Source organism: Symphalangus syndactylus, chromosome 3 (assembly GCF_028878055.3).
Source record: "Symphalangus syndactylus isolate Jambi chromosome 3, NHGRI_mSymSyn1-v2.1_pri, whole genome shotgun sequence".
NCBI lineage: Eukaryota > Metazoa > Chordata > Mammalia > Primates > Hylobatidae > Symphalangus > Symphalangus syndactylus.
In genome coordinates this window covers 117,800,226-117,826,130 of record NC_072425.2, presented here as the reverse complement: position 1 = coordinate 117,826,130, position 25,905 = coordinate 117,800,226, and the positions used below count along the sequence as shown (strand labels likewise).

The window sequence follows — 25,905 nt, the reverse complement described above, 5'->3', positions numbered from 1 at the left end:
GGCACAGTGGCTCATGCCTGCAATCCTAGCACTTTGGGAGGCTGAGGTGAAATCATTAACTTGAGGCCAGGTGTTCAACACCAGCCTATGCAATATGGTGAGACCCACAATCTCTGAAAAGTAAAAATAAAAAGACGAAAACTTGAGAATTAGCTGGCCATGGTGGCATGTGCCTATAGTCCTAGCTACTCAGGAGGCTGAGGCAGGAGGATCACTTGAGACTAAGAAATCAAGGCTACAGTAACAAGCCCGGGTGACAGAGTGAGATCCTGTCTCTAAAAGAATACACAATTCTGGAAAACCTAAAGCAAAATTTGTAACTTACACAGGTCAAAGGCAAACGTGAAATGTTGTGGGCAATGATAGTTCTCATGTTCATCAAAATGAAAAATAAAAGAAATAAGTTCACTGGTATAAATTCTTTAAGATAAACCCTAGATAAAATATTTTGAAGTTGAAGCTTCCCCCATTGGTGACAAAGATATAGCCAAGAAAAAAAACCTACATTGCTAAACACACAAGAAATCATTTATCAAGGTCAGGGACTATACTAGAAAGTGAGGGGCCCAGGGGTCAGACAATGATTGGAGGGTAAAGGAGGAGCATAAAGTGGACCAGATAATTTGGACCTTCTGTCCTAAGGAACGCTGCAGCCACTGGGTCCACAAACTATGTCTGTTATGGTCCCACATCTCTACTATATGCAAGTGAAGAAACAGGGCTTTGACCAAGCCATCCAAAAAGCTTTCTCTCAGTTCTCCTACTGATCTAATGTCTCCCTAGGAGGACATTAGACTCTACCTTGATTCTACCACATCTGATCAAACTGTGGACTCGATGAACCTCAGAGCTCTATCCTCCCACCCTTTCTCTTCTGTCTCACACTCTTAGCCTGGGTGATCTCACCCATTCCTATAGCTTTAAATGCCTCACACATGTTGACAAGTCCTAAATTTATATCTCCAGCCCCAGCTCCTCCCCTGAATTCTAGACCCATATATCTAGTTGCTCCCCAAACAAGGCTACTTAGATATACAGTATGCATCTAAATCTATCCAATTTTTTTTTTTAGTAGAGATGGGATCTCACTATGTTGCCCATGCTGGTCTCTAACTCCTGGCCTCAAAGCCTTCCTCCTGCCTTAGCCTCCCAAAGTGCTGAGATTACAGGCGTCTTCATAAACAGCAACATTCCCCACCAGCTCCATTATTTTTCTTTTTAGCATTTATCACCACCAGACATAATTTGTTTAATGTTTGTTTCTTCCCCTTAGAATGCACGCTTCATGAGCGCAGGTATTTCTGTTATAATGTTAGAACTCAAGGGGACTAAACTAAGGCTACATGGAAAGGGCAGGGGGCCAGGGGAGATATGTGGGATGAAGCCTGTGTGACAAGAGGGAGCCAGTCATGACAGGATATGGATGAGGATGTTCAAGGCAGAGGAAAGGACAAAAGTGTAAGTTCAAAAGAAGCCTGTAGTGACACACAAAGAGGAATAGAAAGAAACCCATAGGGCTGGAGAACAGGCAAGAAGGAGTGTATTAAGAAGGGACAGGCCAGGCTCAGTGGCTCATGCCTGTAATCCCAGCACTTTGGGAGACCGAGGTGGGTGGAAAATTAGCCAGGTATAGTGGCGTGCACCTGTAGTCCTAGCTACTCAGGAGGCTGAGGCACGAAAATCACTTTAACCTGGGAGGAGGAGGCTGCAGTGAGTCAAGATCGCACCACTGCACTCCAGCCTGGGAGACAGAGCGAGACTCTGCCTCTAAAAAAAATAAAGAAGGGAGAAATGGGGGTGGATGAGGTTCCAGGGATTTAAGGGGAGGTACTATCACCTCCAGTGGCATGGAGGCAAGAGTCAACTTCACTATTTCAATACAAACAACAAAGAAGAGGTTACCTAGATCTCTTCTAGAAGGCCACAACGTAGCATTTCATCCTTTTCCATGGAGTTCACTTGTTATGTTAACATTGGTTCAAATTAATTTTGAACAGCCTAAGACGAAATGGTGGCATTTGCAAAGCCAAGTTAGCTGTGATCTAAAGAAAAAGGCTGGTTTCTGTGGTGGTACAAAAACTGAGAAGACGTTACCACAAAGTTTACATGGTTTAGAAGCCCCTCTCTGTAGTAGAGATAGTCTGAGTCTGACCACAAAGACACCTAATCAATGACACCTTCTAACCCAAATCATTTAAGTGCTGCATTTTATGTGGAAAAATTCTAGCATTTCCAATAAAGACGCACTTTTTAAAAAGCATATATCAATAATTGATACCAGATCCTCACCTTTTAAGTAATAAGCATTTTATTAAGGTCAGTACAAAGAGCTTTTAGATTATTTCTTATATTTGTGCCATTAAAATGCTGATCTCTGCCTAGCCACATGATGGCAGGTGTCAGTCCACACTGTGGAAAATCCTGCATTATGGAAGGTGTGTGAGATGTATGAGACAGAATAAACTATACCCTCCTCAAAAGGTTCTGAAACATACTTTCCATTATTTTCTCAGGTGCTTTTTTGTTGCATTAAAACTATGCATTTTAGCTGGCTTTAGCAGAAATGTAAAAAACAAACAAACAAAAAAACAACAAAACAAAACAAAAAACCCTCAATATTTAAAGTTAGAAGGAGACAAGAGGAAGTTCTATTTCTAAAATCCATGTTTCTTTGGGCTCTTTTCTGCAAATAGTCATTAAACTACCATGATGACATATTCATCTTCCTAAATATGGTAAATCTTCCTCATGCTGAGATTACAGGTATGAGCTACTGCATCCAGCCAATATTTCTGTTTACTCATTGTTTCAACATACTGAAGACTTTGGTCAAACCTAACAAATATACATATAATACTCATGATTTATCAATAAAAAAATCTGAATTAGTGGTTTTATAATTAATTATATAGTCCCTTTACAATTTCCTGGTACACTAAAAATATTATTCTTCCCAAATAAAGCACTAATTTTTTAAATACAACTTCTTTGACACATCTTTGTACAAAATCTCTCACCATCTATACATACAAGTTGAGCATCCCAAATCTGAAAAACTAAAATCCAGAATGTCCCCAAATCCAAAACTTTTTGAGTACAGACATAATGTTCAAAGGAAATGCTCCCTGGAGCATTTCCAATATCAAATTTTCAAATTTGGGATGCTTAGCCAGTAAGTATAATGCAAACATTCCAAATTTTTTAAAATCTGAAATCTATTTTATTTTACTTATTTTATTTTGTTTGAGAAGGAGTCTCGCTCTTTCACCCAGGCTGGAGTGCAGTGGCGTGATCTCGGCTCACTGCAGGCTCCGCCCCCCGGGGTTCACTCCATTCTCCTGCCTCAGCCTCCTGCGTAGCTGGGACTACAGGTGCCCGCCACCTCGCCTGGCTTATTTTTTGTATTTTTAGTAGAGACGGGGTTTCACCATGTTAGCCAGGATGGTCTCGATCTCCTGACCTCGTGGTCCTCCCGCCTCGGCCTCCCAAAGTGCTGGGATTACAGGCGTGAGCCACCGCGCCCGGCCTTAAATCTGAAATCTAAAACATTTTTGATCCCAACCATTTTGGATAAGGGATATTAAACCTGTACTATCACTGTTTTAATAACATCATATGACTGAAGTGTTAACTTATCACTGCAATATTTTGATCTGTGCGATTAGTGGTTATTTTGTATATAATCTGTGGAAATGCATTCCATTAGACTTGTATCTATAGTTTTTTTCATTACATTGCACATTCTTTATTTCAGACCCTTTCTGAAACAACAAGTAAAGCAATAAAAACCCACAGTATGATTTCACCCACGAAAGCAGAATTTCTTCCCTGCTCCAACAACAGAAACATGGCCAAAAGAAGAAGTGAAATGAAGATCTTTGAAACACTAAGAAATGGGTGGTCGGATCTTCATCTCCATGGCTTATAAGATACTCTACCACATTCTTGAGCCATTTCCTCTCCTTGGACTCTGTCCTTGACTCTGTCATCATACTGGATGATGTCAAGATCCTGTCCATAAAACATCCAAATCTCTGAGCTCAGCTTTCTGGATTCCTAAGGCCTGTCTCCCAGCTCAGCTACATCCTAATCTCATCACTATCCAGACCAGCTCCAAAACCAAGCTCAGGACATTTCACAACTTCCCTGTCTTCCAACTCCCCTTTGTTCCCAGTGAACCTTCAACATCGCTAAATGGTTAGGCTTGCCATCTCTGCTTTCTAAGGCTATCAATAACCTCCTGCCTCGATTATTGCCACACTTAACCAAGACCCATTTTCATATTATACAAATCCATATCTCCTTAATCCAGCACCATTGTCTTCTGGGCCAACCATCAACTTGAACCTGATCCCCCAACTGTGCTTACTGTTTACAGTTCAGTATTGGGTATTCCTAGAAAAATCCACAAAAACATAGTAACTAGTCTATCCTTAACAGACTGATGATGTCTAACTTCAATTTCTCTTCATTGCTGACCACAGTCCTCTTATTTGTCTTTTGAATAACTTAACCTCTTGGCTGTTCTAAACCATGTCTACAAACTCCTGGGCACATTAAATAACCACTTCTTCATAACACTATTCTCCACTTGTCCAATCAACCATTTTACTGTTTCACATTTCTACTATGTTTTTATCAACCCTCTTTCTTTTCTCCCACCTTAAAGGAAGAGCTTTTCCTCTGATGCCTACAAAGTCTCTTCAGTGCTATGAGAACATTCCTTTGGATCTCTTTCCTCCCAAAAACTACAACACATTTTCTTATATTCTTTAAACCATCATATTTTCTAGAATCATAACACATGGTACTTAGTTTATTGCTTTCCTGAACTATTTACACAAGATCTGAATCACAGCCTCGCCAACCCAGAAGTATTTCCTTTGGCTCCATTACTCTTCTAATTCTTAATTTTCACATCTCTCTAACTTCTCTTTCCCATTTCTGTCATCAGATGCTGTTGTTGAACACAACTGCACATACTACCCAATTCTCCCTGTGGAAGTTAGACTTCTTTGGTACAGTTCGCAGAGGTAGGGTAAGGATCACATATAAAGCGCTTAAAACAGCATACTATTTAGGCTTCAAAACTCAGATCAAAGTCACCTTCACAGAAAACCTTTCTTTGCCCCACCAGAAAAGGTCAGTCTCCCATAAAAGTATACACATTTCTAGTAGTACAGGTCACACTGCATGGCTGTCTCTCTGGCACTGGGACTAGACCCATGTAGGCTAATGTTTCCTAAAAGAATGTGGTCATCCCACAACCAACCAGAACATTTCTTCCCCACCTCATCTCTTTCTCACATGGCTGCCCAAGTAATATCACCTGAATCGTAATTTAATTCTCTCATTCTTCTCTCCAAAAACTTCTGGGAATTCTCCCACTGCCTATTACAAACACAAAAACTTCTAGGCCTAGCCCTGTAACCCCGTGTATGACCACAACTATTAATTAATCTTCTACTAATCCCTTCTAAGAACCATCTGCCTTATTCCACAAATTATACAGAACTGTCTCACACTTGGGACCTCTGTCCAAGTTCATTTATACAACTGCCACAACCTACTTGTGTGATCCTTCCCCAGCTCGAGCAATGTACCCTGTGAGTTAAGGGCATCTTAATAACACCCACCTTCCTCAAATGGCTTTCTCTTAACAGTTCAGAAAAATAACACCAAACTGTGTCACAGTCCCAGAGGATTTAGTCCACACCTGAGTATTATATTGACCAGGCATACCTCAGAGATATTGTGGGTTCAGTTCCAAGCTACTGCAATAAAGTGAATATCACATTAAATATAAATAAAATATATAAAGTATATAAGTTCAATATATGAATATGTGTAAATATAAATAAAGCAAGTCACATGAATTTTTGATGCCAGTGCAAATAAGTTATATTTATGTAATATTGTAGTCTACTGAGTGTGCAATAGTGTTTTGTCTTAAAAAATGGTGTACATACCTTAATTTAAAAGTATTTCCTGCCTGAAAAATGCTAACAATCATCAGAGCCTTCAGCAAGTCATAATCTTTTTGATGGTGGAGGCTCCTGTCTTGATGCTGATGACTGCTAACTTATCAGGGTGGTGGTTGCTGAAGGCTGGAGTGGCTGTGGTAATTTCTTAAGACAACAATGAAGTCTGTAGCATTGATTGAATCTTCCTTTCACAGAAAATTTCTCTGTAGCATGAATTACAGTTTGATAGCATTTTACCCATGATAGAACTTCTTTCAAAATTGAAGTCTATCTTGTCAACCCTGCTACTGCATTCTCAACTAAGTTTATGTAGTCTTCTAAATCCTTTGTTGTTATTTCAACAATTTTCACAGTATCTTCACCAGGAGTAGATTTGATCTCAAGAAACCATGTATTTTGCTTATCCGTAGGAAGCAACTCCTTATCCATTTAAGTCTCATCATGAGATTGCAGCAATTCAGTCACATCTTCAGGCTCCACTTCTAATTCTAGTTCTCTTAAATCTTCCATCACACCTATAGTTACTTACTCCACTGTCTTGAACCTCTCCAAGTCACCCACGAGGGTTGGAACCAACTTCTTCCAAACTTCCGTTGATATTCTGACCTCTTTGTGAGCAGGAATCACTAGAATCAACTTCTGGTGATGAATCCTTTCCAGAAAGTTTTCAATTTACTTTGACGAGCTCCATCAGAGGAATCAAAATCTAAGGCAGCTATAGCCTTGCAAAAATGTATTTCTTAAATCATAAGACTTGAAAGTCAAAATTACTCCTTGATCCATGGGCTGCAGAATGAATGTTATGTTAACAGACATGAAAACACACTAATCTCCTCGCACATCTCCATCATAGCTCTTGGGTGACCAGGTACATTGTCAATGAGCACTAATATTTTTAATGCTATCTTTTTTTTTTTTCTGAACAATAGGTCTCAACAGCAGACTTAAAATATTCAGTAAACCATGCTGTAAACTGATGTGCTCTCATCCAGGCTCCATGTTCTATAACTAGAGCCCAGACAGGGTAGATTTAGCATAATTCTTAAGGGCCCTAGGATTTCTGGAATGGTAAATGAGCACTGGCTTCAACTTAAAGTCACCAGCTACATTAACCCCTAACACGAGAGTCAGCCCATCCTTTGAAGCCAGACACTCACTACTTTTCTTGTATTGCTATGAAAGTCCTAGATGGCAACTTCTTCCAAGGAAAGGCTGTTTTGTCTACATTGAAATTCTGTTGTTTAGTATAGCCACCTTCATCCATGATCTCAGCCAGATCTGGATAACTTGCTCCAGCTTCTATATCAGCACTTGGCTGCTTCACCTTGCATTTTTATGTTATAGTGAAGGCTTCTTTCCTTAAACCTTATGAACCAACCACTACTAGCTTCAAACTCTTCTTCTGCAGCTTCCTCACCTCTTTCAGCATTCATAGAATTGAAAAGAGTTGGGCTGGAGGCAGTGGCTCACGCCTGTAATCCCAGCATTTTGGGAGGCCAAGGCAGGCTGATCACGAGGTCAGGAGTTCAAGACCAGCCTGACCAACATGGTGAAATCCGATCTCTACTAAAAATACAAAAATCAGCTAGGCGGGTGGGGTGTACCTATAATCCCAGCTACTCAGGAGGCTGAGGCAGGAGAATCGCATGAACCCAGGAGGTGGAGGTTGCAGTGAGCAGAGATCGCGCCACTGCACTCCAGCCTGGATGACAGAGTGAAACTCTGTCTAAAAAAAAAAAAAAAAAAAAAAAAGAATTAAAAACAGCTAGGGACTTGTTCTCAAAGGGCTTGACTTAAGGAAATGTAGCTAGTTTGATCTTCTACCCAGACTACTAAAACTTTCTCCATATCAGTAATAATGCTGTTTCGTTTTCTTATCACTTGTGGGTTTAATAGACTAGTACTTTTAATTTCCTCCAAGAACTTTCCTTTGCACTCACAACTTTGCTAACTATTTGGTTCAAGAGGCCTAGCTTTAAGCCTGCATCACGTTTTGACATGCCTTCTTCAGTAAACTTAAATCATTTCTACCTTTTGGCTTAAAAAAGTGAGAGGCACATGACACTTCCTTTCACTTGAACACTTAGAGGCCACTGTAAGGTTTTTAGTTGGCCTAATTTCAATATATTTATGTTTCAGGCAATAGAGAGATCTGACAGGAAGAGAGAGATGGGTGAATGGTGGCTGGTAGAGCAGTCAGAACACACCATTTATTGATTATGTTCACAGTCCTATTTGGGTAGGGTCTGTGGAGTCCCAAAAGAGTCCTAATAGTAACCCCAACATTCACTCATCACAGGTCACCACAACAGATATAACACTAATGAAAAATTTTGAAACACTGAGATAATTACCCAAATGTGACACAGAGACAGAAAGTACACACATGCTGTTAGAAAAATGGTGCCAACAGACTTGCTCAATGCAGGTTACCAAAACCCTTAATTTGAAAACAAAAACAAAACAAACAAAAAACAAAAACCACACATTATCTGCAAAATGCAGTATAGTAAAGCACAAAGAAATGAAATATGGCTGTATATGTGTATATAATCCCCTAAGTGGACAGTGAGGTCAGTTAAATCAGAGATAATGTCTTAGATAAGTCTGTAAACCTCACTGTAACTATCAGCATTGTTATCACCATCAAAATGTATTTACTATGTGCCAGGTGCTGCTACAGATGCTTTCCAACAATCCTGTGGGATATATACTACTATTTTTCCCGTATTACAGATGAGGACATTGCATCATAGACAGAGAACATCACAGATATTTGAAAACACTGGGCATAAAATTATATTTTTGAATAGATAAGTGTTTCACCAATAACTATGCTCTAATACCTTTGCATATATTCATCCATCAATCTAGAATGCTTTCCCTATCCTTCCCAGCCTAGCAAAATTCTCCCAACCTTCAGGGTTCAACTCAAACGTTACCTTTTAATATTACCCTGGCAAGTAAGTTCCTCCTTCCATGAATTATCTGAAACATTTGAAACATGTCTGTATTATAACACTGAGGTTGTTAGAACCTCTAAATGTTTGCTGAATTAGAATGGGTTTCTTAATGGCAGTCTGATCACTATTTTTAACCCTTAGAGCAGAAAATGGCAAGCAAAATAAAGGTAATTTACATATGCCAAGCAAATAATTAGAAAAAAATGGTATATCTTAATAGCAATATATGATAATTATAGTCAAAAATCTTTTCAAAAATACATGTAAAAATTAGTAGATGTGTCAAATCATAAGGCCTTGTATAAAGTTCTCTAGTTCAGGAGGTCTATTCTTTCTCCTTAATTTGTTGAAACAAAGCAATATTCTTAAGAAATATAGCACAGACTTACCAGTCTTCGCCTTTCTTCTTCTACTGCAATGAGTAGTCTTGCAAATTCTTTTAGTGACTGAGCTGTTTGGAAAAAAAAAAATGCAAAGCATTAATGTTTTCATTGCTAATATCTAATTACACAGGAAGACACATTACAAGGAAGCTAGTTATTAATTTGTATATAGTATATTCTGTATACTATTAATTTGTATATATTATATTCTGTGATTTTATGTTTGTATAACCATAAAAGAATATACAATAGGATCCTAATCACTAACAGCTATGGATCAGAGATGTATGTACAAATTAAAGCTCAGCAAGTACCAACAATATTTTTTCTTCAAAGACATTGGAAGAAATATAGCTTATATATCTAATATGTAAAATATACATATACATTGATAAACATAGCACTGAAATCATTTGTAAGCAGTGACCTAAAAATAATCAAACATTTTTAAGTCTGTAAGAAGCAACAAATCTACTATTTCATATACTTAGTAGCAGCCAGTAATGCAAAATTTTCCACTGACTTCTAGAAGCTGAAGGGTCACAGATAATTGAAAACAGATTCCATATACTGAAGGGATCAACTTTACTTCTACATCCAAGGTATGTTAGATCTTTGCTTTTCAATTCAGCGTTAACATCAGCATCTTGGGAGTTTGTTAGAAATGCAGACTCTCAGGCCCCACCCCAGAATCTGCATTTTAACAAGATCTCCTGGTAATCTGTTTCTGTATTAAAGTTGAGAGGCCTGCTTTAGAAAACTATCTGTACCTGTATTGCTTTACTTTTAGTAGGAATTGAACAAGAACAGCAATTTAAGTTGAAATGGGAAAGATCAAGTACTCAGAAACATTGTGGAGGCAAATAAAAACTAAGCAAATAAATTAAAGGGAGGTTATAGTAGCATATTCTTTAAAAATGCATAGGTCCAAATGGCGATTATGGAAGAGTAATTCACCCATATCAATTTTTCATACCTAATGCTTAAAATGAATAATTAACCAAAGTTAGAATGTTTGGGTCACAAAAATGATAACACAAGTAAACCTTCTCTTCTATGTCTTTTTTTTTTTTTTTTTGAGACAGGGTCTAGCTCTGTTGCTGAGAATGGACAGCAGTGGTGAGATCACTGCAGCCTCGACCTCCCAGGCTCAAGCAATCTTCCCACCTCAGCCTCCCAAGTACCTAAGACTACAGGTGTGTACCACACCTGGCTAATAGTTTATTTATGTATTTATTTATTTTGTAGAGGCAGGGTCTCACTATGTTGCCCAGCTGGTCTCAAACTCTTGGACTCAAGTGATCCTCCTGCCTCAGCCTCCCAAAGTGCTGGGATTACAGGCATGAGCCATTGCACCGGGCCATACAGCCTTATTTGTTAGATTCCTAGTCACTTCCTTTCCTCATCTTAATACTGGAAACATCCTGTGAGATCAGCAGTTTAGTAATTCTGGCATAAAGCCAACAACAAAGACAAGTAAGTGAGAAAAACAAATCAAGAGTCTCATCAAAAGAACTCATTAAGGAAGATAAAAAATATTTTCCATTTAAGAATTAAAAATTCCAACTTAAAATGTTGTTTTCTCTTTTCAGAATTACTAGTCTTACACTAGCCAAACTGGTGTGAAATGTTAAACCCTATGATTATTTCATACTGGATTTTATTCACAGTTACCATAACAGAAATCAATGGATTACTTGGGAGACTCAGGATAATCTAATAAACACATTAATGGTCTTTTCTTTAAAGTTGGGATAAAAGAGATCTCTTCAGAAATACTGGTATTAATGTTATAATACATTCCAGTTTTGACAACAGTTAGTTGAACAAAAAATTATTATATAAATATAAAGAATATTTTAACTGGAGTGTATAACAGCATATTATATTTTTGTGCTTTCTTTTGGTTAAAGTATTTCATCATTCTAGTAGGTATCTACAGCCACTGAAGCTCTTGGTTGGTGAGCTTGAAGAAGTCAGCAAAACTCTGGATGCTGGAAGGCAATGATAACAGGTCTATAGAGAAAGAAGTCAAGAGGTAGGTCAGTTTGGGCTGCCTGAGTGTAACAATAAGTACGTTTTTTTTTTTAAAAAGAAAATTCCGGCCAGGTGCGGTGGCTCATGCCTGTAATCCCAGCACTTTGAGAGGCTGAGGCGGGTGGATCACGAGGTCAGGAGATTGAGACCATCTTGGCTAACACGGTGAAACCCCAGCTCTACTAGAAATAAAAAAAAAAAAAATTAGCCAGGCGTGGTGGTGGGCGCCTGTAGTCCCAGCTACTCGGGAGGCTGAGGCAGGAGAATGGGGGAACCCAGAAGGCGGAGCTTGCAGTGAGCCAAGATCGTGCCACTGCACTCCAGCCTGGGCGACAGAGCGAGACTCTGTCTCAAAAAAAAAAAAAAAAAAAAAAAAGAAAAGAAAATTCCAAGTCAATTGTTAATTCCTGGGAAAACAACGTTATACAAATAACATAATTACAATAAACTAAGTAGTTGACTTGTAACTAATATGTACAAAGTCACTACAATGTAACATGAAAAACTGATTTTGCCAAAGTTGTTTTAACTATCAAGAGACTAAGAGAAAGGTACGTGTAAAATAGTATGAAGTAAAGACATGTATGAAGACAGTGTGAAGCCAAATGATAAATATCTAAAACTGAAAAACAAATTTTAAAAATAGCAGGACAATCATGGTCTTGAAAAAATTACAAGAAATGACTGAAAGTTCAACAGTCTTTCTGAGAAATTAAAGTAAGTAGTGCGGACTGGCAAGATAGGAGATTGCTAGTTTTCATTAATCCTAACAAAATCTATAACTTTTTCAACAAATAATGAAAAATAAAACATGCTACAAATGCTTTATTTTCATACTAGTCTAAATGCTAAGAGGACATAGATCCTTTATTTATTAAATTTCCCAAAGGGCTAAATAAATACCGAGTACATAGAAGCCTGTCAACAGCTATTTTGGAATAAATGAAAATATAACAATATTAGATTGGCAGGAGCACACTGAACTTCCCATCTGGTCAAGCCAGGAAATGATCACTGGCTCATGCAGCCCCAGGCTATATTTCACTAGCTCCTGGGTATTGCCTCTGAGAACAGCTGAAGTCCACAGGCTTCCCCGAAGGTACCTCCTACCTCAAGAGCAAATCGTGAAGTTGTGTTAAGTCAGATTTTGGTTACAAGTAAGAAAACAAGCTCTCATTTTGCTATTCTACTTTTTTGTTTAAAAATTTATGATGCTGTTTTCTATTTTACTTGAGTGGTTTTCTGGTCTGTTTCCCATATGAACACTATTTATAGATTTAGTAAGATAATAGTTGATTATAATGGCAATGTCTGAGGAGAAAAATTTTAACACGCAAAAGCAATTGCATGTCTGGTTCCCCACAACAAAAACTCCTCTCCCTCCAGGAGTTTTCTGACACTGGCCCCAATCTGACAACAAATTTTCTGCCCTCTTTTTTTTTTTGTTGATTTTTCAGGGAAAGGACTTCAAAAAACTATGACTGGGTCTCTTTAAATTTTGTAGTCTCAGTTCCAGAAAACTACATATTTCTTGGTACAATGAAGACACTCATGTTTGTCATTTGTTCTATTAAAAAAAAATGTTAAGGATATTAAATATTCATTTTATGAATTAGTAACAGTGGCCTAACTTTTTAAGCCCATATCTGAAATTTTCCTCTAAAACCTCTCATTTATAATAATATCAAAGTATTGTGTTAATAGTTTTCTAGGCTTAACATAACACAGATCTTTCTGTGCTTTCTTAAACAGGAATTTACAATACCATAGAGCAGGTACAAGAATGTAAGGTATGATCATGTAAATTGCATTTTAAGAGAACAGGCTGATGGGGATCTCCAGTCACTTCCCTGCCTGACCCACCTACAAAGTCTAACAGAAACCTCTGACACAAGCCAGGCAGATCCAAACTGCCTAGTGTGCCCCAGCAGCTCCCTAGACATGAGAGGCCAGGGTTAGAATTTCTGGTACACAAGACCCAAAAATGCCCTACGAGCCCATGAAAACTGTGGAGTCTATTCTACACCAGACATTGGGCAAAAGGCATACACAAAATAACTACCCCCAGCACCCATCACTGTGCTTTATACAGAATAGTTATTGGGTTTGTGTGAATGCTTGAGCCTTTTATTCTCAGACTTTCCTTAAGCAAAATCTGAAAGTTACATGCACATTTCTAATACTCAAGTATCAGCAATAATTTGTAATACCTCGTATTTTATTTATCAATATTATTATTTACATGAATAACAACTACTTTATTATCTGACTTTGGGGATCAAGATTAACATGTAATACAACAGCTGGTCCTAAAATTACAGATTTTAACCATAACAATATTTTTTATGACAAGAGCTTGATTTAGTCAGAGATATATTCCAAAACCAATACTTAATACACAGTAGACTGAAAATAGTTGACCATTGAATGCATTTGGGAGTTTAACAATACATCTCCACAATCTATTTGCTCTACAAGGAGAAACATACCAACTCTTATTCTAGGATTCATGAAATATCATGAAAAGATAGGCCAGACACTTTGGGACATTATGTTAGCTATCTAAACTCCTGCCACCTGCATGAAAATTTCCTGACTATATTCAGTACTAATCTCTCTCCCTTCCTGTCCATCTGGAGCATGAGATTACTAAAGAACATTCAAAATATAGCTTCATATATAAATTATAACTTTCTAACAAATTATTGAGTTTAAGAATATTACCATAGGTTTCCTTTTTATCTCTACAACATAATATTGGAAAAACACTTTCAGAACAAAAAAAAAATCTATTACTCAAGTCTATTTATGACAGGTGCTGAGAGTATAAATGTTCACAAACACAATAGTTGAATCATACCTAGACAGTGAGGAAGTATGATGACAGCTTCTACATTTGCCAATATCATAAATTCTGAAACATTCCTAAACTGTCTAAAATACCTATTTTGTAGATTAATCTTTTTAGCAGGCTTAAATTCACACTACTATTTTTGCCTGGAAGATCTGTTTAATGTCTAAAAGTAGAATGAGAGAAAATTTTAAAAATTGCTGTGTTCATTGTTGACATAACTCCACTATCTTAAATACTAGGTAATATACCATTAAATGTTTCAACAATTGATCAGTTTGGGCTTTATATATTTTAAAACTACAATGAGAATTGGGAAAGCATGTCTCTCTTGCATCCAATTAACATTTACATCATAATCAGACAATGCTGTGCTAAAAATTTCTTCCAGAAGTCTTTCCTTAAACTTAAATAACATAAAACACATACCCAAAAAACAGTACAGATCATAAATTCAGTGACATATACAATTATGTCAACAGCACACTATATCACTTTATTAGACTGCACAAATCCCTTATGACCTTCTGTAAGGGAGATGGCGGCACTTTAGTCAGGAATAGGCCAAGGCGGCCTTCCAGAGCAGTATGACTCAGCGGGTTTGGAGCGCAGGCGCACAACTCTGCATGTTATGTAACCATGCAAAATACATTAGGTGATCACTCACGTGAGCACGTGCTTGGCTTGGAGCCACTACTCTCTGTAAAAGGTATAATTACCCTGCTAAGGCTCACGCCCAGACTCGTGCCCATGGCTTGACTGCACCCATGGCTTGCTTGCACCCACAGCTCACTCACGCCCAGAGAGAGAGTAAAGCCATATCGAAAGTGTCTACGATCTCGCGAGCGTTTTTTCCAGCTACCTGCCACTCATCCACCCACTCCCCTCGGTCCTCGGCTTGGGCTGGAACTTGACACTTGGCATAACACCCTCAGATATGCTACAATGGAGAACTGGGTCAGCAGAAAGAATTTAGATGTTGTTATATGGCTAGGAAAACTTAAAAATCTATAGAAGTCTATAAAAGCCAGATTGAACCAATGCAATTACATTTTATAAGTCTAGATGATGCCCCAACAATAACCTTACTTTTCCATTTGGATGACAGTGTAGGCTCTGTAAAGCCCTTTCATAGTATCCCTCTGAACTGACATTTCATACAGAGTAGGAAACAAGGAGTAAAACATTATCACTTAAATTGGATACACGCCAGAGCAGATGACTTGGTCATATGCTTCTAGATCTGGCCACACCAAGAAAAATAAGAGTAGGATAAATGTGATAGCCAAGTGATACCCAGCATTATACTACAAAAGCATGCAATAATCTAAGGACCATCACATCAGTAGTTTATGCTTGGAACTTCCACTGAGAGAGTCTTAATTTTTTGAACACTTAAAAAATCAAAGGTAGCATACTGACTGCTGTATCCAATGGTAAATTTTAAGAACAATTTAGTCCATAACCAAAATAAGAAGCATAATCAGTTTGTGGTATGCCTAAACAATAAATACCATGTCAGCAAAACAGGCTGAGTTTTCTTAAAAGTGACACCAACTCTCCCACCAGATACTTGGTGTCTTTGGTAGCAATTAATACCCTCACTGATAGGCCATCCACTCTGCAATACTGGTTTTATTTGCAACCACAAATTCTAGTTATTATTTTCTAGGAGCCACAATATCAAGTAAGATTTTTCCACTTCATTTCTGGCTTCAAGCTCCATGGATGCTCACTTGCAAAGTCAATAAATTGCTTCCTACTAAATAAATCAACAGAAAAAAAAGTCACAGCCCTACTGACAAATACTGGCATGTCACTGTAAATACAACCTAGTGCTTGGAGGCATATATCCTTCTTCTGATACTTCACAGCCCCTTGTAATCTAAAGGCTCACATGAAAAACACATGGGAATTTAGTTATCATTGAGGTATCTAAGTCTGGTTCTCCACAATGTCCTCCTTGTGGTCAGATTTTGTTTTTTTGTTTTTTTTTTTTTTTTGAGACGGAGTCTTGCTCTCTCCCCCAGGCTGGAGTGCAGTGGCACGATCTCGGCTCACTGCAAGCTCTGCCTGCCGGGTTCACGCCATTCTCCTGCCTCAGCCTCCCGAGTAGCTGGGACTACAGGCACCCGCCACCGCACCCGGCTAATTTTTTGTATTTTTTTTAGTAGAGACGGGGTTTCACCGTGTTAGCCAGGATGGTCTCGATCTCCTGACCTTGTGATCCACCCGCCTCGGCCTCCCAAAGTGCTGGGATTACAGATTTTGTTTTTTAATTGCGAAACACGAATCAAAAACAGAGTCATCTTGAGAACACGCTCTGAAATCCTGCATTTAAATTATTTAATTATATCCTATCATCAAGGAATCCCAATGAAGCCATGCAATCAGATGAGTTAAGTTTAGACAAATATGAGACATACCAAGTTGGAGGAGCTTACTAGACATTATTCGAGTAATTACAAAGTTGTTTAATATCATAGCATAGTTCCTAATTAAGTATTAGGAAATAAGAAATGCACAGTCCACAAAAGAAAATGATAATAAAATTAAACTTTTATAAAGTTGAGAAGATACTCTGCATAGGGTTAGGGGCATCTCTGCCTCAGCACTTACCTATCTTGTCTATATTACAAGCACCTGTGCTGAATTTGGTCCCTCCAGCAATCAAACACCAATCCAGACTCTTCACAAGGCACATGTAAAGAATTCCTACTTTGGAATCCATTGGCTTACCATTGAGGGATTTCTTTATGCTTTCCCTTGTTCCTGTTTGTCCTTTAACTGTACTACGCAGACTCTTGGCAGGGGTTATGACCCATAGTCTAGCGTCCTTTTAAATTCTCACTCAGCCCCTGTTCCCAGTGCCTCCCTCCATGCCTGGGTTCTGACATTGCACAGGTACCCAGGCACCAATCTGTGCTATACTTTAATCGTGTCTATCAATGTGGATCCCAACATTGCCTGCCAAAACACATTTGGGCTGAGATTCAGAACTTGTGACCAAGTCTTTAATCTTTCGCTCTCTTCTGGTCTAACTGAATACTCTCATTTCTCTTATCCTCACCAGCATAACAACTTATATTAGTCTGTTTTCACACTGCTATAAAGAACTGCATGAGACTGGGTAATTTATAAACAAAAGAGGTTTAACTGATTCACGCTCCTACATGGCTGGGGAGGACTCAGGAAACTTACAATCATGGCCAAAGATAAATGGGAAGTAGGCATGTCTCACACGGTGGCAGGAGAGAGAGTGCACATAGGGGAAACCGCCACTTTTTCTTTTTTTTTTTTTTTGAGACAGAGTCTTGCTCTGTCCCCCAGGCTGGAGTGCAGTGGCGCAATCTTGGCTCATCGCAAGCTCTGCCTCCCGGGTTCATGCCATTCTCCTGCCTCAGCCTCCCGAGCAGCTGGGACTACAGGTGCCCACCACCATGCCCGCCTAATTTTTTGTATTTTTAGTAGAGATGAAGTTTCACCATGTTAGCCAGGATGGTCTCGATCTCCTGACCTCGTGATCCACCCGCCTCGGCCTCCCAAAGTGCTGGGATTACAGGCATGAGCCACCGCACCCGGTGAAACTGCCACTTTTAAACCAACAGACTTCATGAGAACTCCCTCACTATCACAAGAACAGCATGAGGAAAACTGCCCCCATGATCCAATCACCTTTCTTGACCCAGGGGGATTATAATTCGAGATGAGATTTGGGTGAGGATACAGAGCCAAACCATATCACAGCTAGACTCAAAAGAAAGAAACCTTCTGTAAGCCAGGGACTTGCCCCGTAAGAGAAAGTGGCTGCTACTACTGCTCCAGATTGTTAGCATTACCTATGAAAATTAATAATAATGATGATGGCTCCAGGGTGAAAGTCACAGCAGATTATGGAAATAATTCTAAGCTATATATCTAATAGTTTTTCCTTAGGATACTCTCCTAGAACTAGCTTAAGACAACTTAGTAATACCTACTCTGCAACTGCCAAACTATAAGGTAGTTTGAGAGTTCAGGTATATATACTCATATATATATACTAGGTTTATATATATACTCATATATATATACTAGGTTTATATATATGGTAATATATATATGGTATATATATTATTTATATATATATGGTATATATATTATTTATATATATATGGTATATATATTATTTATATATATACATATACTAGGTTTATATTTATATACATGAAAGGCCAAATTTTGGCAAATAGATACATGGAAACACAAAAAGGACAACCTTTCATTTTCACACAATTTCAAAACTTAATTTCTGCTGGCTTTTCCCTACACTTCTTCCCACTATCTTATTACTTCAAATGAATTTTATCTGAATTTTTGAGAAAACTTTACTGAGATTTTTGTCAGTGCAGTAAGTGTTGTGCCTAATGAAGTCCTCAAGTCACATATTTTGTCTTCTTTGCAAGCACACTTAGTGTGCTCATGAAAATGAGGACCTGTGCGATTCTGATGTGGCCTTGTTTTGTTTTGTTTTAATGATGTTTACTCTGTTTCCCAAAGTCAAAACCACCTCCAATTCAGAAACCATTTTCCTCTACCAACAGGCAGTGACATTACATATACTATCTCATTTAATGTCCACATCATAATATGAGGTGCTGAAGTAGGTATTATCTTGATTTCACAGAGGGAAAAAGGACAATCCATCAGCTAGAACTTGCCCTACAATCCCAGAGCTAGTAGGTGGAGAAGCAGGTATTTGATTTTGATTGTTTGATTCCAAAGTCTTCCAATAAACCATTATTGTCAAAGGGAAAAAATTAAAAAGTAGTGCCAGCCTGTATCCTGCTACATTACAGGAGGAAAAGAACAGGATTATCATCTTTAAAGGCAAACAGTTCCAGAGCTGTTTATGCTCAAAGAGTAATCGGGTGCCAAGTATCCTGACTGAAGGGGAATAATCAGTAATTTGCTGCTGACAAGCAACCACTTACACCTCACACTGCCCCCATGTTTCCTGCCATCAGGAACTGACCTCCCAGCACTCCTTCACATTCCGCAGGCGAAGCACCCCATTCATGCTCTTCTGCACCCAAGTTCCTGCCACCACCCACCCTAGTGAAGCCTCAACATCCGCTTCCTTGCCCAGTGCTCTTTTCCACAACCTCTTAACCTCCAGTGACCTCTTTTCTGTAATTCACACACCCACAAGGACACTAAAAGTTCAAGCTATCTAACCCCTTTGCTTTTGCTTTTTGGCAATCCTTTTATTCAACTCTAGTTCACTCCTAATCTTATTTCCCACAGTGGTTATCTAAAAAGAATTCTCATCTTTCTCTCAAGGACCCAGCCCCAGGCTTCCCCTCACTCTTACCAGATGGCCCAGCCTCCTGATTCTGTGAGAGAAGTTCAAGACTCTCTGATCAGCACTGTCTTTATTCATTCTCTTCAACCTGTCTCCTGTCTCAGAAAAGAGGCCCTCATCCTCTCAAAAGCTAACAACTCCACAGTAAGCCTCTAATCTCATTTCTCTCTCTTTCCCTCTCTGTTATTTTCATCATCACTCCTCCCTCTTCACAATGCTGTTTTCTCCTCCCTCTTGGTCTGCAAACTAGCTCCAAGCAAGGGCCCTACTGTCCTAATGAGGTCCAAGGAACAGAAAAACATGGGGCTGTGGAAAGGAGGAGGAGATTTACCTGATACAGCGCTAGCACTGTGCAAAGCTCTTTAATGCTCACGGCATCCCATGAGAAAGTCACATGTAAAATCCTCAAATCTACTGCCATTCTCTGCATTTTTCAGATAGGAAAACTGAAGTATACAGATTAAATAACATGCAAGGTCATAGAACTAATGACCTGTAGCACTAAATTTTGAATCCAAATTAGCAGATCTGAAATTTATATACTTTTCCACTGCTGTAGGTATAGCCCCACAGCACCATCCATTCGTCCTAAATTTAACACATCAAATTACCTACAGGAAATTTAATACTAAGGATTTTTTTTTAATCTCAAGTTTAACACATGTCAAAACTAAATTCATAATTCTGTTCCACCCCTAGATGCCCTGGCACATAAGAATACATAAATGTGCTGGTAACACCATTCTCCTAGTAGCATGAGTGAGGAATAATCTTCAGTCCTTCCTTCCATATATCCAATCACCAAATGCTGCTGATTTCTCTCCTCTACCCTTCTTACATACCCATATAAGGATCTTACTTCATCTCTGCTGTCATATTACATTAGTTCCCCAGCTTCTGTGGCTCTAACTCATTGTAGGTAGGGACGCTAGAATAAAACTCCCAGAGGGCACCTTTGATCATGTCATTTTCCAACTCAAAATCTTTAAATGGATTTTTTTAAAGGGTCCAAACTCCATACTGCAAATAATTTGAGGCCCCCATGATGTGGCCATAAGGTACGTGCCTATGTAACTTAGTCCAAGATGCTACTATTTCTAATCTCAAGATTTGCACTTCAAAACTACTACACATTCCTCTAATTTTCCCATTTTCGTGTTTTTCTTTCACCTATATTTTCTGTCTGCATCATACCTAACCATTAGGACCCAGTTCAAATAACTCCCTCTATTTAGGCATCTTCTGATGTCCCCAGCTGGAAATCCCTTCTCTGGCTCTGATACTCTCACAGCATTTTGTCCTTACTGTACCTAAAGCACTGGGCACATTCTCCTTAGCATTATACTGATTAGATCATAAGTTATTTTTTGACCCCCCTTCTATTTTGTAAGTATAACAAGAATAGACGATGATTTGATTCATGTTTGCATGAACCAGGAGGTTCTTTGCACTCAGAAGACACTCATTATTGGTAGAGAAGTTTAGGGAATCCAAAGTCCACATCAGCATGAACTAAGTAAGTCACACGTTGTATATAATTTTAATTTGAAAGCTGTTTTCTTTTTCATCCCTGGGAAATTTGCACAGCATCGGCACTGGCTCATGAAAATCATCTCTTATTCTAAAGACATACACTTAAAACAAAACCTATTCTCAGGCTGTGAAGGACAAAGTGGCAAGAAATGACTAGGTTTTCCTACAAACAAGTGGCACTTACAGCTTTGGTGGCTGCACTGGCATGACACTGGGAATCAGGGATCTGGCCATTCAAAAGGCACACTGCAGGAATAGACTAAAACAGGACCACCCTCCCACTGTGCCTTCTTCTGCATAGACCACAAGTCTACAGTTGATTTTTTGTTTTGTTTTGTTTTGAGACACAGTGTCACTCTGTTGCCCAGGCTCGAGTGCAGTGGCGCTATCTCGGCTCACTGCAGCCTCTGCCTTCTGGGCTAAGGTGATCCTCCCACCTCAGCCTCTCAAATAGTTGGGACTACAGGTGCACACCACCATGCCCAAATAATTTTTGTATTTTTAGTAGAGATGGAGTTTCCCCATATTCCCCAGGCTGGTCTCGAACTCCTGGGCTCAAGCAATCCACCCGCCTTAGCCTCCCAAAGGGCTGGGATTACAGGTGTGAGCCACCACAACCAGCCAAGACTAGTGTTTAAAGCAGTGATTTTCCACAGGCTGCATGAGACACCAAGGATCTCCATAAAATTAAAGGATCCTCTGGCCATCACCCAGGGGAGTTTGCCTTAGTTCAGGCCTGGGGTAGAGCCCAGAAATCAAATTTCTAAGGCTCCCCACAGTTGACTGTGATGCTAGGCAGCCTGGCAACTCCTGACTTTGGGAAATAAAATGCATACTTTGTGTGAGGAATTAAAGATTTAAACTGTATTTAAGTAGGAAAGTGTATATTTCAATAAGATCTGTAAGGATCATCTTCACTTCCTTACTTGAAGTTCATGTGTATTTCAATGGCAGAAATAGTACTCTCGGCACTGAGATGTTATCTCCGAGTCCCAAAAATCAAGCATGACACCAAAGCTCTTCTCTCCACTGCCCCCTGAATCACGACTCACCAACTGTCCTGAATTCTATACTTGACAAAGAAATTACTCTAAATTCACCTCTTTTTTTTTGCCTTGGATAACTATCCAAGGCAAATGTTTCTTTTACTTCTTAGGCCTGTGATTCAACTCTATTCTTGTTTTCAAATTTCTCCCTCTGTACTCTCCTTCCTTTTCATCCCCACATGTCTTCTTCCTTGCTCATATGTTTGTCCTTACTTTTTTGCCAATTAGTTCCATTAATTTCTGATTGTCTATATCCTGCCTCCTAACTCACTTCTAACAGATATAATTTCCAGGGCTATTGACTTTCTGGTCCAAACATTTTATGTCAAAATTGAAATTATATTTTTATTATTTCCTTCACATTTTAAAGTGTTCTCTTGATGCATAAAGGATTTTGTGATGCATGTAATCTCTGACTCACTGTGAACTAGCAAAGACTTCCATGTTATAATTCATCACATATACGGATGCTAGAAGAAACCTCCTAAAGCGCAACTGCAATCAAAGGCCTTGAGTGTTTTTTAAGAACCTGCAAATTAAACTCTAGACTACATAGCAAAGTCTTCTACAGTATTCTCTGGTTCTCAATCCTTACACTCCAGCTAAGAGGATATCACATCCTGGTTTTCTTCAATATCACATATATCAAGGTAACAAAAACTCAAGTGTACAATCAGACTAAGTATGCCTAAGCAGAAAAAGAAGTCCAATTATCCAGGGCAGGAGGACAAATAGAGAATTGGGAAAATTCCCCAATGCTCTAAATGCATTAAAAAACAAACAAACACACAAACAAAAAAACTAGTGCTGGTGCAGCCAGCGTGCCTCAGAGGTCAGTTACTCCTTTTGCACCAAATGGTTTCAAATCCAGAATTAGGTCAATATCTGTGGGATCATATAAATTTGATTAATGGAGAATAAACCAAGCTTCACTTCACAGGCAGTTTGTTCTAACACCAACATCTTAAAATTACAGATATCTGTATATTAAAACTATTACAGAAAAAAATCTGAATAATCGTGACTCTTTGTATCTCTATAGCACTTCTCGTAGTTTAATATATAGTGAACTTACATGTTTTATCATCTAACTCCTCTGACAAGAATACAAATCCCCTTGGGGTGAGGATTTATTTCTGCTTTGCACAATGATGTATCTTCAGCACCCAACATGGTACCTGACAAATTCTCGGTGCTTGGTAAGTATTTATTGAGTGAATGAACAAGTAACCTCAAAGTCAAAGTTGACAATCTAAGAGCCAGTTATCAAGGTTCTAGTACCCATGTGACTTCAGAAAATTATTTCACCTCTAGGTCTGAAGGAAAACATCAGCATTATCTCCCATGTTCACCAAAGTCTCTTTCTACTTCACTATACTAAATTTGTGATTTGGGAAACCAAGCCAACATTTCTAAGTCTGAAGTAGCATTTTCTGATCATTCAGAAAAAAAAAACAAAAAACAAACAAACAAAAAAAAACAGCTCATGTTGTTCCTCCCCACCCTCACATGTACTTAAAGAAAGAGAAAGATCCTAGAACTATAGAAACGCAGCTCCCAGAGAGAAAGAGGTAAACTACTCCACACCAAGAAAACACCTATGGTACAATACCATCTTCAAAGGCTATTTTAAAGCTGATGAAGAATTTATATTACAGTATATTCAACATAAGGTAGAGAAACTCCACAAAGAAAACTAGGAAAATACCAAAAAAACAGGGCCAGTGGGCTGAACTTTGAGAAATGATCTATTACTACTGAACTCTTTCCAATTAACAAAAGTGCAAGCTGTGCACATAACACCCACAAGGGCCATCACTTATTTTTCTAGGGTCTGATGTTAACCAATAGGCACCCAACAATGCCTAGTCTATCTTGACTATGTTCTCTTAGCATAATTAGCTTTGTTTTCACACCATTCAAAACAATTGTGACTTCACGTCATTGGCTGTTTAATGTTGGTGTCCTCCAAAAAAAATTTAAATGACCTATGCCACTCATTGTGGCTTAGATCTGGTTGATACTTTAGTATTTACTGAATAAATGAGTTGTATAACCAGGAAATGCAGGCACAGACAAGTTTAAAAGAGAGGCAAGAGAAAGCTACAAAGCCGGTTTCTGACTCTAATCCCCATTGGCCTTTGGCTTTAACAATGTTGCTCTTACAGAAGAGCAAAAAACCTATCGTATTATTAGTCTTCAATAACACTCCACCATGCTTCATAGAGGGGATCCTGGGTGGGTCAGGTGGACCAACTTCATCACTGTTCTGCCCATATCCACAAATGCGCCAGCAATATTGCTTTTGGGGTTACTAATACATTTTAGAATATGTTAATTCACAAATATAAAACTTGCAAATAATTAGGATCAAGTATATATTTCTGCATCCCAAATTAGCATGGGTCATAGCATTTATTACACTAATTATTTTGTTGAGATTATTTTTTACTAACCATAGATAAAAGTTCTCCTTGACTCTCTATCCACCTCCCTGAAATAAGCCTTTTTTAAAGTCATGTTATTTTAAAAGAGGGGTATTGTTACCACCTTATCATTTAGTTTGTACACTCCATGAGGGCAAAATTTGGACCACCTTTTTCACAAGCACAGTTCTTGTCACATAACAGGTAGACAATAAATATTGAATAAATGCAAAAAGAGAATACATTTTTATCTCTGGTTTAAAATTTATTTTAATATTTATAAATATTTTTAAAACTTGTTTTTTTGTTTGTTTGTTTTAATTTTTGAGATGGAGTCTCACTCTGTCCCCCAGGCTAGAGTGCAGTGGTGCGATCTTGGATCACTGCAACCTCTGACTCCCAGGTTCAAGCAATTCTTCCACCTCAACCTCCCAAGTAGCTGAGACTACAGGCATGTGCCACCATGCCTGGCTAAATTTTCTATTTTTAGTAGAGACAGGGTTTCACCATGTTGGCCAAGCAGGTCTTCAACTCCTGACTTCAGGTAATACACCTGCCTTGGCCTCCCAAAGTGCTGGGATTACAGATGTGAGCCACCGTACCCAGCTAAACACTTGTTCTAAATGATTCTAAAGTACATGTAAAAATTATATATGTGTGTGCATGTGTGTAAATTTATGACCTATTACCCTCTGAAAATTTAGATTAGCATACTGAAAAGAACCATAGTAGATATATTCAAGTAAGTACATATATATATATGTGTGTATATATATATATGTGTATATATATATGTGTGTATATATATGTGTATATATATATGTGTGTATATATATGTGTATATATATATATATGTGTGTATATATATATATATATATATATATATTTTTTTTTTTGGAAACACAGTTTCACTCTTATTGCCCAGGATAGAGTGCAATGGTGCAATCTCGGCTCACCACAACCTCTGCCTCCCTGGTTCAAGCAATTTTCCTCCCTCAGCCTCCCCAGTAGCTGGGATTACAGGCATGTGCCACAAGCCCAGCTAATTTTGTATTTTTAGTAGAGATGGGGTTTCTCCATGTTGGTCAGGCTGATCTCGAACTCCTGGCCTCAGGTGATCCACCCACCTCGGCCTCCCAAAGTGCTAGGATTACAGGTGTGAGCCACCACACCCAGCCAGTGCATATATTATTTTTACTGTAAGGCTCTAAAATTCTATTTGCCCTAAAGTGATTCATTTCTGTAAAAGTTTAATAGCTTTTACAGGTGGGGTTGTTCACTCAACAAAAATTAAATCTTTGCTACGAATAAAGCTCTAAAGTACTACAAAGGAACAGG

The 25,905-nt window shown here is 38.5% G+C and overlaps 1 protein-coding gene across 1 annotated transcript in view; it reads right to left on the bottom strand.

Moving 5' to 3' along the window:
* The window catches only part of ARHGAP42 (Rho GTPase activating protein 42), a 316,155-nt gene that overhangs the window by 196,210 nt on the left and 94,040 nt on the right, over window positions 1–25,905 (bottom strand). Inside the window, exon 3 of the mRNA XM_055272874.2 lies at window positions 9,337–9,398. Within this exon, the coding sequence (XP_055128849.1) occupies window positions 9,337–9,398 (62 nt within the window). The remainder of the gene's footprint in view (window positions 1–9,336; window positions 9,399–25,905) is intronic.